Below are 15,135 nucleotides of genomic sequence, written 5' to 3' on the forward strand. Positions count from 1 at the left end.
TTTCCTTTCCTGTGTTGATTATTTCTTTTTCTGTACAACGTTTTAGTTTGTGCACTTTTCTGTTTTTTTTTAGACAGGGTCTTGCTCTGTCAGTTGGGCAAGAGCAGCGGTTTTCAACCTGTGGTGAGTCACCACCCCTTTGGGGGGTCGAATGACCCTTTCACAGGGGTCACCTAAGACCATCCTGCATATCAGATATTTACATTACGATTCATAACAGTAGCAAAATTACAGTTATGAGGTAGCAATAAAAATAATTTTATGGTTGGGGGTCACCACAACATGAGGAACTGTATTAAAGGGCCAAGGCATTAGGAAAGTTGAGAACCACTGGGCTAGAGTGTCATGGCCTCAGCTTAGCTCACAGCAACCTCAAATCCCTGGGCTCTAGCAATCCTCCTGCCTCAGCCTTCCGAGTAGCTGGGACTACAGGCACACACCACCATGCCCACCTAATTTTTCTGTTTTTAGTAGAGATAGGGTCTTGTCTTGCTCAGGCTGGTCTCAAACTGCTGACCTCAAGTAATGCTTCTGCCTCAACCTCCCAGAGTGCTAGGATATAGGCATGAGCCGCGGCACTCAGCCCTATTTTTACATTTTTTGCCTGTTCTTTTGGTGTCATTCAAGAAATCACTGCTAAGATCAATGTCATGAAGCTTTCCCTGTATGTTTTCGTCTAGGAGTTTTATAGTTTCAGGTCTTACAGTTAATTCTTTAATTCATTTTGAATTGTTTTTTGTATATGGCATAAGGGCCCACTTTCATTCTTTTGCATGTGTATATATCTGTTTTCCCAGCAGCATTTGTTGCAGATACTGTCCTTTCTCCATTGTGCATTTTTGTCACCCTTGTTGAAGATCAGTTGAATTATAGAAAAACAGTATGATTTTGATGAAAGGGTACACATAGCTTAATGGAACAGCATAGCGTCCAGAAATAGATCCACACTAACATAATTAATTGATTTTTGACAGAGGTGCCAAGGTAACTCATTTGGAGAAAAAAACAATCTTTCCACAAAACAGTATTGCAGTAACTGATAGTCCATATTTTTAAAAAAATGAACCTTGACCCATACCTTGTACATATACCAAAATTAAGTAGAAACGTATCATAGAACAAATGTATACCTGTAACACTGCTAGAAGTTCCTATCCCATAATGGTAGTCACAGGTGGCTTTTTAAATTTAAACTACATTTAAAAGTGTAAATGGTTGCTCTAGCCACCATCAAGTTCTCAGTAGCCACATCTTGCTAGCTATATCTGGTGTAATGGCCAGCACAGATTATAGCCGTTTCCATCTTCACAGAAAGTTATCTTGTACAATGTTCTTCTCGAATAAAACATAGGAAGAAATCTTTGGGATCTTAGGCAGAGAATTCTTAGGACCCCAGCCCCGAAAGCGTGGTCCCTGGCCGGCTAGGAAGCAGACGGCACAACAGAACAGGAGCCGAGCGGCAGAGGAGCCAGCAGAGCTTCCGGTATGAAGCCACACCCATCACTCACATCACAACCTGAGCTCCGCCTCCTGGCAGGTCCCAGGCAGCATTAGATTCTCATAGGAACTGGAACGCTGCTGTAAACTGTGCACCCAGGGATCTAGCTTGTGCTTCCTTAGAAGAATCTAATGCCTAAGGATCTGAGGTGGAGAGGTCACGTGCCCGAATCATCCCGAAATCATTCCTCACCACCACTGCCCCGTCCTCTGGCAAAATCGTCTCCCATGCAACCAGTTCCTGCTGACAGAAAGGTTGAGGACCACTGTCTGAGGCCACAAAAAGCATGACCCATAAAAGAAAAACATTGATAAACTGGGTTTTATGAAGATTAAAAACCTCTGGTCTTCAAGATGTTTGCTGAACAAATGCAATCAGTGTAAACTGGTTCTCTGTACCCTCAAGGAATCCTCAACAATAAAATAAAATAAAAATAGCCGAGCGTTGTGGTTGGCACCTGTCATCCCAGCTACTTGGGAGGCTAAGGCAAGAGCATCACTTGAGCCCAGGAATTTAAGTTGCTGTGAGCTGTGATGCCATCGCATTCAATCCCAGGGTGACTGAGTGAGATTCTGTCTCAAAAAAAAAAAAAAGTCTGGTCTTCAAAAGCTCTTCTAAGAAAATAACAAGACAAGCCACAGAACAGTAAAAACAATTTGCAAAACATCTATTTGATAAAGAACTGGTAACCAGAATAGAAGAATCATAAACCTTTCAAAATTTAATAATAAAAGAAATTTAAAAGTAGGCAAAAATTTTTTACAGGCACCACCAAAAAAGAGAGATTGGCAACGAAAATAGAAGAAATCAACCTTTCAAAATTTAATAATAAAAGAAATTTAAAAGTGGTCAAAAATTTGTACCACCATAAAAGAGATTGATGACATATTAAATTTTGTGATCTTATGTAGGTGGGTATTAGTTATTCTTTTTTTTATCAGTTAAGTATTATCTGCTTGGGTAGTTTATGGTCCACTTTTTTTTTTTTTTTTTGGTACCTCTTTGGATCTTACTTATTTTTAAAGTGCCAATCCTCACAAATAAAACCTGAGGAGAAAAATCTCTAATGAGATATGTGTGTGTGCTTGTGTGTATATGCGTGTGTATTGAAAAAGGCAAACATCTTTTTATGGCTGTTTCTGGTTGTCCAAGAGTATCAATAGTGAACCTAAAAGGAAGCAACAGGCTCTTAGGCAATCATTATTTATCAGGTTGTAGATCATGTTAATGAACTGACCTGTTCAGCCTGTTTGAACTCAGAAAATGTGACTTTCCTAATTGTATTCAAATCAATCAGAGCTTGAAGACAAATAAGAGCTTTGTTTTTCTTGTCTTAAACCTAACATTCTTAGATTTTGTGTAGGGCAAATGTGGGTAGAAGAGCGGCCCCCTTAAATATATTCATGTCCTAATACCCACACCCTGTGATCATGCCATCTTCCATGGCAAAAGAAATCTGGCAGTTGTGATTAAATTAATGATTTTGAAATGGGGAGATTTCTCACATTATCCAAAAGGGACCAATGCAATCACAAGTGACCTAAAAGTTAAAGACGGAGGCTGGACAGTCAGTGTGAGGTAGCATGTGAAAGACTCAGATGGCCAGTTGGGCTTTGAAGATGGGACCAGGCCATAAGCCAAGAAATGCAGGCTGCCTAGAGAAGCTGAAAAAGGCTTCTTGGGGACTGTGGTCCTAAAAAACTCTTTGCCTAAGATCCCAAAGATTTCCTCCTATGTTTTCTTCTAGAACAACATCGTACAATACAACTTTCTGTGATGATGATTCTCCTGTGGGGCTTCAAAAAGGAATGTGGATGGACAATCGGAACCCTAAGATAACATATTATTTGTAGTGCTCTTTTAAGCCACTAAATTGTTGGTAGTTTGTTATGCCAACAATACATCACAAGTGCAAAATGCCTACAGGATGTATATGACTTGCAAGTTCGAAAACACAATTACTTTTTTTTTTTTTTTAAGCAGGAGCACATTTTTTGTTGTTGTTTTTTAAGTCTCACTGCCAGTCTTACTGGGTCCTTAGTGAGCAGACTTTTGGCTTTTACCCAACCTTGACATACTCAGTTCAAAAAGCGGGCATGTTGAATGTACTAAAAAGGATAAAGGTTTTGTGAGTCTACTCAAACTTTACCAGTCCTTCCCAGCATGTGGGCTACCTGTCTCACAATCACCAGGGCATGTATGTACCACAATTTTCTTTTACCATTGACCAACAGGCGGACATTTTGTGTATACCCAGTTTGGGGTGTTATTAATAAAGTTCTTTATAATTTGCATGAAGGTTTTTATATAGATATATTTTCATTTCTTTTGGATACTTTGTAGTGAAATTTCTAAATCGTATAAAAGGGTATTTATTTTTTTTATAAAAGATGCCAAACTGCTTTCCAAAGCAATTTTACCATTTTCCCTACCAGCAATTATGAGAATTCTAGTTTAAATACATGGAATGGTTATAAAATAAGGAATGACTTCTACTCTACCTCTATGTCCCTTTCCCATTATTAGATTTCTAGGATTAGCAGAAATTCTAAAATTTGTTAAATACAGTTGGGAGAATGTAACTCAGCTATTTATATATGGTTCACATGTAAATGAACCACAATTTTTTATGTTACCCCAAAGGGCCACAATTTCCTTATGCTACTTAAATGTCCTCTGTCTCTTCGGGTATAATCTGGAAACTGCCATAGTCCTACATGGATTATTGAGAGACTGCCTTTTAGCATTGTTGGACGGGGTACCAGGTGGGGAGAGGAGAATGGAAGTACATATGGATCTGAATTTACATGTTCACAGAGATGATGTTAAATCACACCTTTGTCTGTTGAAACAAGAAGGAAGAAAGAGGCTCGGCACCTATAGGGCCTTGGGACTGATGGGTTTGAACCCAGCCTGGGCCTGCCAAACAATAACAACTCCAACAACAACAACAAAAATTAGCCAGATGTTGCGGTGGACACCTGTAGTCCCAGCTACTTGGGAGGCTGAGGCAAGAGAATCGCTTAAGCCCAAGAGTTTGAGATTGCTGTGAGCTGTGACACTATGGCACTCTACTGAGATGCCATAGTGAGACTCTGTCTCAACAAAAAAAAGAGGAGGAGGAAAGAGGGGTCACCTGATTAGAGGGAGCAAATTGGAAGATGTGAAGTAGGGTTATTAGAGCCAGAGGCACTATGATTGTTAGTTTACAGGGTTGAATGGCCAGTTAGAGCAGAAAGCAGTGACTACGTGATCACTGCTGTAGGACATGTGAGAAAATGATTGTTTTTCTTCTGGGTAGATACCTAGTAATGAGATTGAAGGATGAAATGGACAGTCTTCTTTTAGCTCTTTGAGGATTCTCCATACTTCTTTCCAAAAAGGCTGTATTAATTTGCAATCTCACCAACAACGTGTAAGTGTTCCCTTCTCTCTGCACCCACTCCAGCATCGGAAGCTTTGAGACTTTGTGATGTGAGGTATTCTCACTGGGGTTAGGTAATATCTCAGGGTTGTTTTGATTTGCATTTCTCTGATGACTAGGGACAATGAGCATTTTTTTCCTGTGTTTTTTTGCCATTCGTCTTCTTGTGAGAAGGTTCTGTTCATGTCTCTTGCCCAGTGATTAATTGGGTTGTTTGCTCTTTTCTTGTTGATTTGCTTGAGTTCTTTGTAGATTGGTTATTAGCCCTTTGTAACATGTAAAAATCTCCCATTTTGAAGATCGCCTATTTGCTTTGTTTATTGTGTCCTTAGTTGTGCAAAAGCTTTTAGGCTTAATGGGGTCCTAATTATTTATTTTTGTTCAACACAAAATGGTTAATGGTGCTTTGGGTACAGAAAAGAAAATGGGTTGCATGCACACGAGGGGTGAAATAGAACAGAGAGAGAGGAGATGGTGAGAAGGAACAGAGAATTGGGTTGGAATCAGGATGTAGGATCAAAAAGTGACAAGGGATCATTAGAAGGGTGTAAGAACCCTCCTTAGGATCCTTGGAATTACAGTAGAACCTCCATAGTTAACTACCTCCTTACATTGACCATCTCCTTAAGTTGACCTAATTTTCACAGACCAGACATGTACCACATGTACGTATCAATGCAGTAGACTTAGTTCCTTATGTTGAACACCTCCATACATTGACCAGTTACAGTCCCTTGTGTGGTCAACTCATAGTGGTTCCAATATATTAAGGAGGGTTCTGGGTCTCCCTATAGTTAGATGTGGTGTAGAATTTGTACTTGAGTCTTAAATGAAAGATAGTACAGTTTAGGACCAATCAGATGTCAGGGATAATATCTACTTAACAGGGTTGGGAGGTTTAAATGAGAGTGTAGGTGAAAGTACTTCATAAGTTAAGGAAACGTATCATCATCTCTAAGATGAAACATCTCTCCATGAAGATTTTTTAGAGCAAGAACTCAAATCTGAATTTAACACTGATCACAAATATGAGAATAGTTATCTGGAAGTCATGAGCTGTATGATAGGTTTGCTTTTGTACGAGTGATTCAGTTCAAACTGACAGTTAAAATGCAATTTGGATGTTACAGATAATTTTTTTTTTTAAATGAGTGGATGTAACCCAAACATGTCATGTTAAGACCTGCTGATTTAGGATCCCACAGTAAAATCAGATCCATTTAATAGGAACAGAAAGAAGATTTTGATCATGCAATGGTTAGCTGAGAGTGTGGATAGGTATAAAAAAAGGAAATGATTATGTTGCAAAGGAATGGGAAATAACAGAGAATAGATAAAAACTGTACACACATTTTAAGAAAGCAAAAACTGTATTAAAATTGTAATAATATACAACAGTAACAAAAGATGAATACAAATCACATTTGAGCACCTCTTGTAATTGCAGGAGTCAAACGTGACTTGAGTATTGCAATTTTAATACAGTTTTTTCATTTATTAAAATGTGTATACATTTTTTGGGCACCCTCTGTAGATCAGGTATATGCAAGACACATTTATATATTGTCTTTCTTAATGCTCCTTACTACCCAAAGATGTGAGTGATGGCACTTCTACTCTTCGGAAGCAGATGATGAAAATTTAAAAATGATTAAATGACTTGCTCTAAGTTATGACATTTGTGACAGCTGGTCTTACAAACTCTTATCAACTTCAAGGTCTGTGTTCTTTCTGCTTTACCACGTTGCCACATAGACTCTGATATATACTTAGCACCTAAGCTTTGTGTGGTTCAGGGCTCCTTGTCTCAGTTTCATACCAAATCTTAGCTTTTTTTTTTTTCCCAGAGAACTTTATAGAAAGCCTCTGATGAGACTTTATGAGCTGCTGTAGGTGACAAGTATGTGACTTATGCTCAGGGGAGAACAGGTTAAATTCTTGGGTTGTCTAAAGTTCCATTTACATGGTACCAACCATCTTTTCTGAGGTAATTACAAAAATGCTGGCCAACTCTTTCCATTAGTGGTTCTTACATACAGTTGTTATGGGACTCTTATGTTGTGGGACTCTTTTGTTGTTCAGAATTCACCTTCGGGGTTTTCTCAAACTCGGCATTCTTACTCTAGAATGGTTTTTAGCTTTCTTTTTTCTTTCCAGGCTGGGTGGATGATGCAGTTTCACTTCTAGGTGTTAGGATTCTCTTTCACACTGGTTTGTCATGACCTTAAAATATTCTGAGTTTCGTCTTTGGTAATTTTTTTTTTTTAATGTAAAAAAAAAAAAGGGTAGAGATTTGTTTTAACCAATGAATTTAAAACACCAGCAGCTAGAGAGTCTAGAACCATTGTCTGAGTTGGCCAAATGTAGAAAATTTTTATCTTCTTCAGTTTGGTAGGTTTTGGGGTCCAGACTTGAAGGCTCATTACTGGCCTTAAGGTTCCAAGAGTTTCTAAATGTGCCATATGATACCAAAGATGGAAAAATATATATTAGGATAACCATAATTGTCTTTTATAATTGCCACCATACTCTCCTGTCAGGTAATTGATGAGGCCTAATAGTCATTTTGAGCTGCAACCACCCACAAAAACCACACACAGCGTTTTACTCAAAACTTTACTTTAACCACTACTTTGTGATGCAAAACTAGTGGAATTTTGGGTACTTTCTGTAAAATCGAAATCTTTATGGGGGTTTTCCAACATTCTAGTTGACTGTTAGCAACTTATCAGTATAAAGAACAAGAGCAAAGCCCAGTTTGCAAATAAACACTGGCTTGTGGGATAGGATGGGATATCAGTATGTCCTTGAGTATTTTCACGAGGAGGAAGCCACCTAGATAGGTTGAGAGTAGATTCCCCTTTGGAAAAATGCAGTTAAATAAGAGGTATTTATATGTGATTTGTAGTTGTAAAAGATAAAGATTTTAGGGGTTCACCTGCTGCTTATCTTTGCCACAAAGTTTTCGGTCTTGACAAAGTATTCATATTCAATACTTTCTAATTTGTAAGTTCTCTTATGAAAGAGATTTGAGAGGAAGAGCAGTTTGTATTGCTTTTTTTGATTTGTATTGTTTGACATGTAACATGAAAATAAAATTGTGCACGAGCTTTCTGTAAAGGGAACACTGTTACGGGGAACTGATTACTGATAAGATACTACCTATCCCTATTCTGGAAGGGAGCTAGCAAGCAGGAAGAGGTCTCTTAATTTTGCTAAGTCTGAATTAGCAGATTCTGGAGCTGAATCCTGGGCAAGTTTACTTCTTTAGGGCTCAATTTCTTACCTTTAGAGTAAGTTTCAATCCTATTGAAGGCTTTTAAAAATCACATATGCTATATCTACAAAAGTACACAATAGGAGTCCTTCGTCTAATATAAAGGTGACTTTTGTTGTTGTGTAAATTGCCTCCTAACAAACACATATTTACTTTTCAAAATTTGTAATGGGTATTATTTTGGCCAAACCCCAACTAATTCTGTAAGAGTGTAGTTACGCTTCTCACACTTTGGAAGCAGTAACGTTTTCTTTATGCTGCTCAGAAGTCAGGCTAACAGTCTTAGGATTACCCTTAAAATCAGAAACTTTGAGGCTCTTTCTCATCGTTTTCTCAAAACCATCTACAGTAGGGTACAGAGATCTACAACTGAGTTTTTCACACGTTTAATTCCTTAGTTTACCCTATCGATGTTGACTATTTCCTCCAGCATGTAAGTAAAGCTTTGTTTACTCTGCTACTGTAAATACTGAGGTTGCTGATTAGCTTCCACAAATAAAGTATGCTTATTTATCATTTATGTTAGGAAATACACATTTAAACAGGGCGAAAGGAAAGGTTTTACAAGAGCAAAATTGAGCAATCCATTTTCAGCAAGTACCACCAAATAAAAACATTGGCTGAGCGAAGAACAATAAATAAGGAACATGAACTTAGAAGCAAACCAAGCAAATTAAATCAAAAGTTTAAAGAATGAAATAAAAAGTGGTATTTTGTATTTGTGTGTGAGGGGGGAATAGAGATATTTGTTCTAAAAAATTCAGTACAGGACTGAATATTACTTAGAGCTTCAGGACCACAGCAGAGTGGAAGCATTATTTGTAGGGGAAACAAAGATTTATCACTACACAATTTTAGGGAGAGAAATAGAAAAGGGGAAGATCCCATAAATGTTAGAGAGGTGGAATGGAATTTCCCACACTCTTCAACAAAGGGTTATGTTAAGGAAATGTGCAAAAAGCTTGACACTTGAATTGGTGCTGCTGCGAACTTAAAGCCAAAATGCTTGCTCGCACGTTAACACTGTGCTATTGGACTTGATAGCGTGATAACACAAATTCTTCATCTGGGTAACTCTGAAGGTGACTTGGACCATGATCCTTAAAACAGAGGTGTTGAAAAAGCACTATCTGAAGAAAGTAGGCACAATCACAATGGCACATCAAAGGCCATAGGACTTTCACCTTCAAACTATGCACTTCAATTGTACTAGCTTTAGTGTTCACACCCAAACTCCAGGGTGGGACACGCTGCAGGCAGGGCGGAGTGCCATTCCCATTTCACTTTTCTGCTGAAGCTTGGCAAACTGAGTAAAGATTTATATCTTAAGTGACAGGATGCAAATGAAACATGACAAACCTGTAAAAGCTGCAACTTGGCACGTCAGTGTAGAACTTTCCAGTGAGCTGGTTGGGACCTGGGAGACAAACCACACACAGGGCCACGTTGTGCAGGGCAGCGTGAGAGATCAAAGAGAAACCCCACGGCACGAGCAAGTCCTTGCTGGCTAAGGTGCCTGTTGTGGGAGTTTGGCAGGGACTGCCATTTGGTTATAGATTAAAGTATCATTTATCTGACTTGGGCTTTCCTTATTGGGAAAAATTTGGTGGTGAACCCCATACTGATGGGCAAATTTTGATTTTTTTTTCAAGTGATCAGATTTCTAAAATAGAAGCATTGGCTATGCAACTAGTCACTTAACTGGAATTTAACTGGTAGGAGCTCTGTAAAAACTCTATTAGACTGTTGAAGGACTCTGACCACTGGGTATGAACTGAAAGAAACTTCAGCTGTTAGTGACGCTTCCACATTGCAGACAGCAAGTTAAAGATCCCCCAGGGAAAGCCGCGGAGACAGGAGACTTACAGAGTGCTCCTGGAAGCCTGGCTGGCGAGTCCCAAAGAATGAATGAACACTGTATTCAAGACGCCCCAATATTTGTTCTAGTGGCTCTCCTCAGATTTACCGTAATCGGTGTTTTTTTTAAATAATTAGGTAAACTTTCCGAATCTGGTAATCAAACCAGTTATACTTTAAATTGGACCTAAAGAAAGTGTGTTCCTGGATTAGCTGTTAAGTCGCACGTGCTCAGTGAAAACCACGAGTCGCTGCATATATCTGCATCATTTATTAAATATTTTTATATATGCATTTACAAACTTTACTCATTTCAGAATTCTGCTTTCAGTACATTTTAAAACTCTGCAGAGAAGATTCTCTTGTAAAATGAGATCCATGTACAAAACTAGGCAACAGATATAAAATTTTCCTTTCATACTCTTCATCCACCAAGAAAAGAAATCATGTGACAAAGAAATAAAACCAAAATGTGGCTCTCTCAGAAGAATAACATGTCAGTGTTCAACTAGGACCTCTAATGGGAAATCCTTACATGGATGTATATAGTTTTAATACTTCTTAGCTACTGTAGCACGTTGGTTCAGATAAAGAACGAAATATACTATTGTTTGGACTAGATAATCTAGAAACCTTCAATTATTTATTCCTTTATAATGTGACATCAAAATTCACCCAGGAGACGACACTGGTCGGCATTTATCTGGAACGTTGCATAAAAACATCCCTTTAAAAAATTCATTATCTTCTTCGCAAGCTAAAGTATGAGCCTCTAATTTGGCTCTCTTATTTAAAGAAAATAGATAGTTTAAATGATCAATTTAGAAGCTTAAAAGTATCTTTGAAACTGAAGTTGCTTTTCTTAAAATGAGTGTTGATTTAACAGTTCGCAGACTTGGAGCATTACCACTATGAGATGTTGGCACTAATGCCACTAGCAACAAGAAACAGCATCACCGTAGGATAATTACATGGTACAAAACGCCCAGGGGCCTGAAACTATTAATGTAATTTTGGCAGCAGCATCGTTTGATATTTAACCATTTATTACATAGTATTAACACACCAGCTTCAAAGATGTGCACTCCCTGTAGGACGCTCGGGAGTTACAAATTTATTGTGATTGCATAATTTGTATTGCACAGTTTTATAAAAAACATAAATACTGGCTATTCTAGTTTTAAATACAAAATACATGTCATATACTTTTAAATCTATAATCTGGTTCAAGTGCAAATCAGGTGCTTTCTTTAGTCCTTCCAAAAAAGGCATTTTTAATATTTTTGGCACAAATGAAATGTCATCATGCCAACGGTTCTAATTACAATACATATATCCAAACCTTTAGAGTAGCAATCATATACATAACAGTATAAAACTGAGTATTTACAAATGTACTAAGCATAAAGGTAACCTTAGTGGGTGAATCAGAACTCATCGGCCAGACCCACACTAGTAATAATTATAAAAGGTAAATACAATTCCTGCCTTTCATTTGCTTAGGCCGGCTGCTGCGGGTTGACGTTCATGTGAGGAGGATGTCCTAGAAGGCCAATTCTTTGTTTCTGCTTCCTTTGTTCTGTCATCTGGAAAGTTAAAAAGTTTCATCATTAGACCCAGATACTTCCTGTACTTCAAATCATATACTGAACCATAGATTTACCTCTGTGGTTATGGTTTTTACTGAAACCCACTTTCTACAAATAGTGTACCGTCACTGTCTCAAACACGCAGCACTTCAAAAAGGGCATCTTCCTCGGCAGGATGGGGAATTCTGTGACACCGCCATGCAGTGGAACATTCAGAAGTGGTGCTTGCGACTTGTTTCATAAGGAAACAAAAAACAGTGAAGGCACAGGATTCTTGGTTGTTTCCCAAATCCATTTCCAAATGATCTGAAGACTCATTGGAAAATGGTGGCTTTGTGCGACAGTAACAACATGCCATACTATCAAGGAAAGTGATGTATTTAGAATCCCAGGTTTGAGAGGGACTATGCTTAGGTTCTTCAGTAGGTCCTCATGTCTCTAATGACTCCTGAATAGTAGTTGAGAGAGGAAACAAAGTACCTAGCACGTCTAGGAAGATGAGAAATGTTCTCACATTACCCCTGAGAGCCAGGATGACTGACTGCTATAAATAATGCCCTGGCTATTGGTGGCGTCTGCTCCTTGCCACCAACAGACACTGACGCTTGCTTACAAGCCAGGAGAAACCATTTCCTAAGATCAGTTCAAACGAACAAGTGCTTTCAACCCCAAACAAAAGGTTGGTTCTATTTATTTGGCTCAAGTAAATACGTTCTCATGTCGATGGGTTTCTACACCTCTTCTGGATATTTTAGAGCAGACTTCATCTCTCTCTGCATTCAGGTTTTTCCTGGCTGAGTGTGGAGGCTCATGCCTGTAATTCTAACACTCTGAGAGGATGAGGCAGGAGGATTGCTTGAAGTCAGGAGTTTGAGACCAGCCTAAGCAAGAGCCTCATCACTACCAAAAATAGAAAAAATTAGCTGGGCATAGTGGTGAGCACTTGTAGTCCCAGCTACTCAGGAAGCTGAGGCAGGAGGATCACTTGGGCCCAGGAGTTGGAGATTGCAGTGAACTAGGATGAAGTCACGGCACTCTAACCTAGGGCGGCAGAGTGAGACACTGTCAAAAAAAATTTTTTTTTTCCTTTTTACTTAACCAGTGAGTCCTAGTGTTGGATTTAAGTCTGGGCATTTAAGTTAATTGAGATAAAAAGGTCACATAAAATATATATTGGATACAATTATCTACAGGTGGCTTAAGGGCCTACTCCTTGATTTCTGGTTTCCTAAAATTAGAGCACAATTTGGATAGAGTAGCAAAAAGCATGTAGACTTTAGAATCAACTTTTTTCCTTATGGTTTTGTCATTTAATTTCTCAAAGTCTGATTCTTCATCCATGCAATCAGAGATGATAATTCCTCTCTCATAGGTGGAGAATTGGAGGACGTATGTCACTTTCCTAGTACAGTATCTGTCACATAGCAGATGCTTAAATCTCAGTTTTCACTGGAACTAATTTATGGTACAAAATATCTTGAGGGAACATAAAATAAGAATCATTTACCCAGGTTCATTTTTTTCTACCTTTTCTTTTTTAAAACTAGCAGTTGTCCTTTCAAATCCAAGTACTATTTTTAGGCTCTTTTGGCTTTCTCTTTTATAATTTAGATGAGAAGATTTATAAGGATTGAATATTTCCAAAAGATAACTTTTAATAAAGCATTTTAATGAATTAGGGTATTCCAGATTAGCCTCTCAAGTTTCCTTAGGTGAGAGACAGATCTTTAAAGGAAGATTTAACATACTCTATTCACAGATTCAGCTGAAAAAGGAGAACCTAATATGACACATGAAATAAATTCATAGTTAGATTAAAATACCAGTAATTCATTCATCTTATTGCCTGATAGTCAGATATTAGGGCAGATTTTCCACCCCCCCCCGCCCCCCCACAAATTTTCTCTTGGCAGGTTTTGATAATCTAATTCAAATGAATTTAGAAATCTTGGTATGTTCAAGGCTATTGAAGGATAAATACTTTACTCACAGCTTACATTTAAAGCTGCTGAGATCTTTCAACTCAAAGTTGAATTTCAAAGCTGACCATTAAGACACCTTTTCATGGACAGTGCCTGTGGCTCAAAGTGGTAGCAGGTTCAAGCCCAGCCCTGGCCAGAAACAGCCAAAAAAAAAGGGGACACTTTTTCATAAATTTTTTTTTTTTTTTTTTTTAATAGAGACAGGAACTTGCTCTATTGCTCAGGCTGGAGTGCCGTGGCATGATCATAGCTTACTGAAACCTCAAACTCAAGGGATCTTCCTGCCTCAGCCTCTTGAGTAGCTGGGACTACAGACATACCCCTGATAATTTTTTTTAACTTTTTTTGTAGAGAAGGTATCTTGGTATATTACCCAGGTTGGTCTCTAACTCCTGTCCTCAAGTGATCGTCCTGCCTCAGTCTCTTCAAGTCTGTGATTATAGGTGTGAGCTGCCTCACCTGGTCTACAATTTTGCTGTAAATAACTGCCTTGTCTGAGATGACCCTTTACATATGCTTATTTTCATATCCGTTTGGTAAATCAGCTTCCCTTGACTTTTCAATGTGTCAGTCTTGCTTTCAAACTTTTATAGCAAAGCAGTCTTCAGCTGATGGCACATCTTCCTTCTTGCTTCCACAGCCATCACCTCATATTCTAATCGTGTAGGTTTGTCTTAAGATAGTGATCATATCACCCTCTTCCCCTCATAAAGCTGATGCCAGTCAGTGGCCAGTTCTTTGCTCAGGAGGTCATATTCCTAAATAAGTTCAAGTACCAACTACATAATTATCTCGTTTATTTTCTTTTTCCCCAGAAGAATGGTTCTCAAACTTTAGTGTGCGCCAGAATCACCCAGAAGAAGCCCAGAAACAGAATTTCTGATTCAGTAGGCCTGGGGTAGGGACCATGAATTTGAAGGACTAATAAGTTCCCAGGGGCTGGTCTAGGACTCCACTTTGCCTTGATGATCTTCAAGATGGGCCAAGACCACTTTAGGTATTTTTCATATATTTAAACACTTTTTTAAAAAAATAGTATTTTATATACCTGTATCCTTTTTCTCAAATGAGACACAGTGTTGGAGAAGATTCTTGACAGCCAAGCTCACAGTGGCACGCACATTTGATTGTCTGATTTTGTTTTGATCAACCATAGCCTTTTAAACAGAATGGCTATCATGTAAACCAGAGTCATTTTCATTTAAATGACGGCTAAATGAGAAGGAATTGGGCAATTGCTAATGTGTTTGAACCTTTTGGCAACTGTCATGTCATCATCCCATTATAAGAGAAACACACACACACAACCCCTAAGGACTAAATCTGACCTATAAGAAACCAGGGCCAACAATGCTGACCACTGACGTTTCCCCCATCCCATCAGTATGGATTCTCATGTAATTTCTGGCTTGATTAGTTCCATCCTCTCTACCTTAGCCCCCCCATGCACTCACATTTACACACACATGCATTTTATTATAAGGTATCACTGCTATCTGTTACTGTTA

The 15,135-nt window shown here is 38.4% G+C and overlaps 1 protein-coding gene across 14 annotated transcripts in view; it reads right to left on the reverse strand.

Moving 5' to 3' along the window:
* Positions 1 to 10,311: 10,311 nt before the first annotated feature.
* The window catches only part of ITPR1 (inositol 1,4,5-trisphosphate receptor type 1), a 342,499-nt gene continuing 337,675 nt past the window's right edge, over positions 10,312 to 15,135 (reverse strand). For all 14 annotated transcript variants that reach the window (XM_053598949.1, XM_053598947.1, XM_053598946.1 and 11 more), the window contains one exon: positions 10,312 to 11,642. In XM_053598949.1, coding sequence (XP_053454924.1) covers positions 11,556 to 11,642 — 87 coding nt within the window. In that variant the 3' untranslated portion in view covers positions 10,312 to 11,555. The remainder of the gene's footprint in view (positions 11,643 to 15,135) is intronic.

Source organism: Nycticebus coucang, chromosome 8 (assembly GCF_027406575.1).
Source record: "Nycticebus coucang isolate mNycCou1 chromosome 8, mNycCou1.pri, whole genome shotgun sequence".
NCBI lineage: Eukaryota > Metazoa > Chordata > Mammalia > Primates > Lorisidae > Nycticebus > Nycticebus coucang.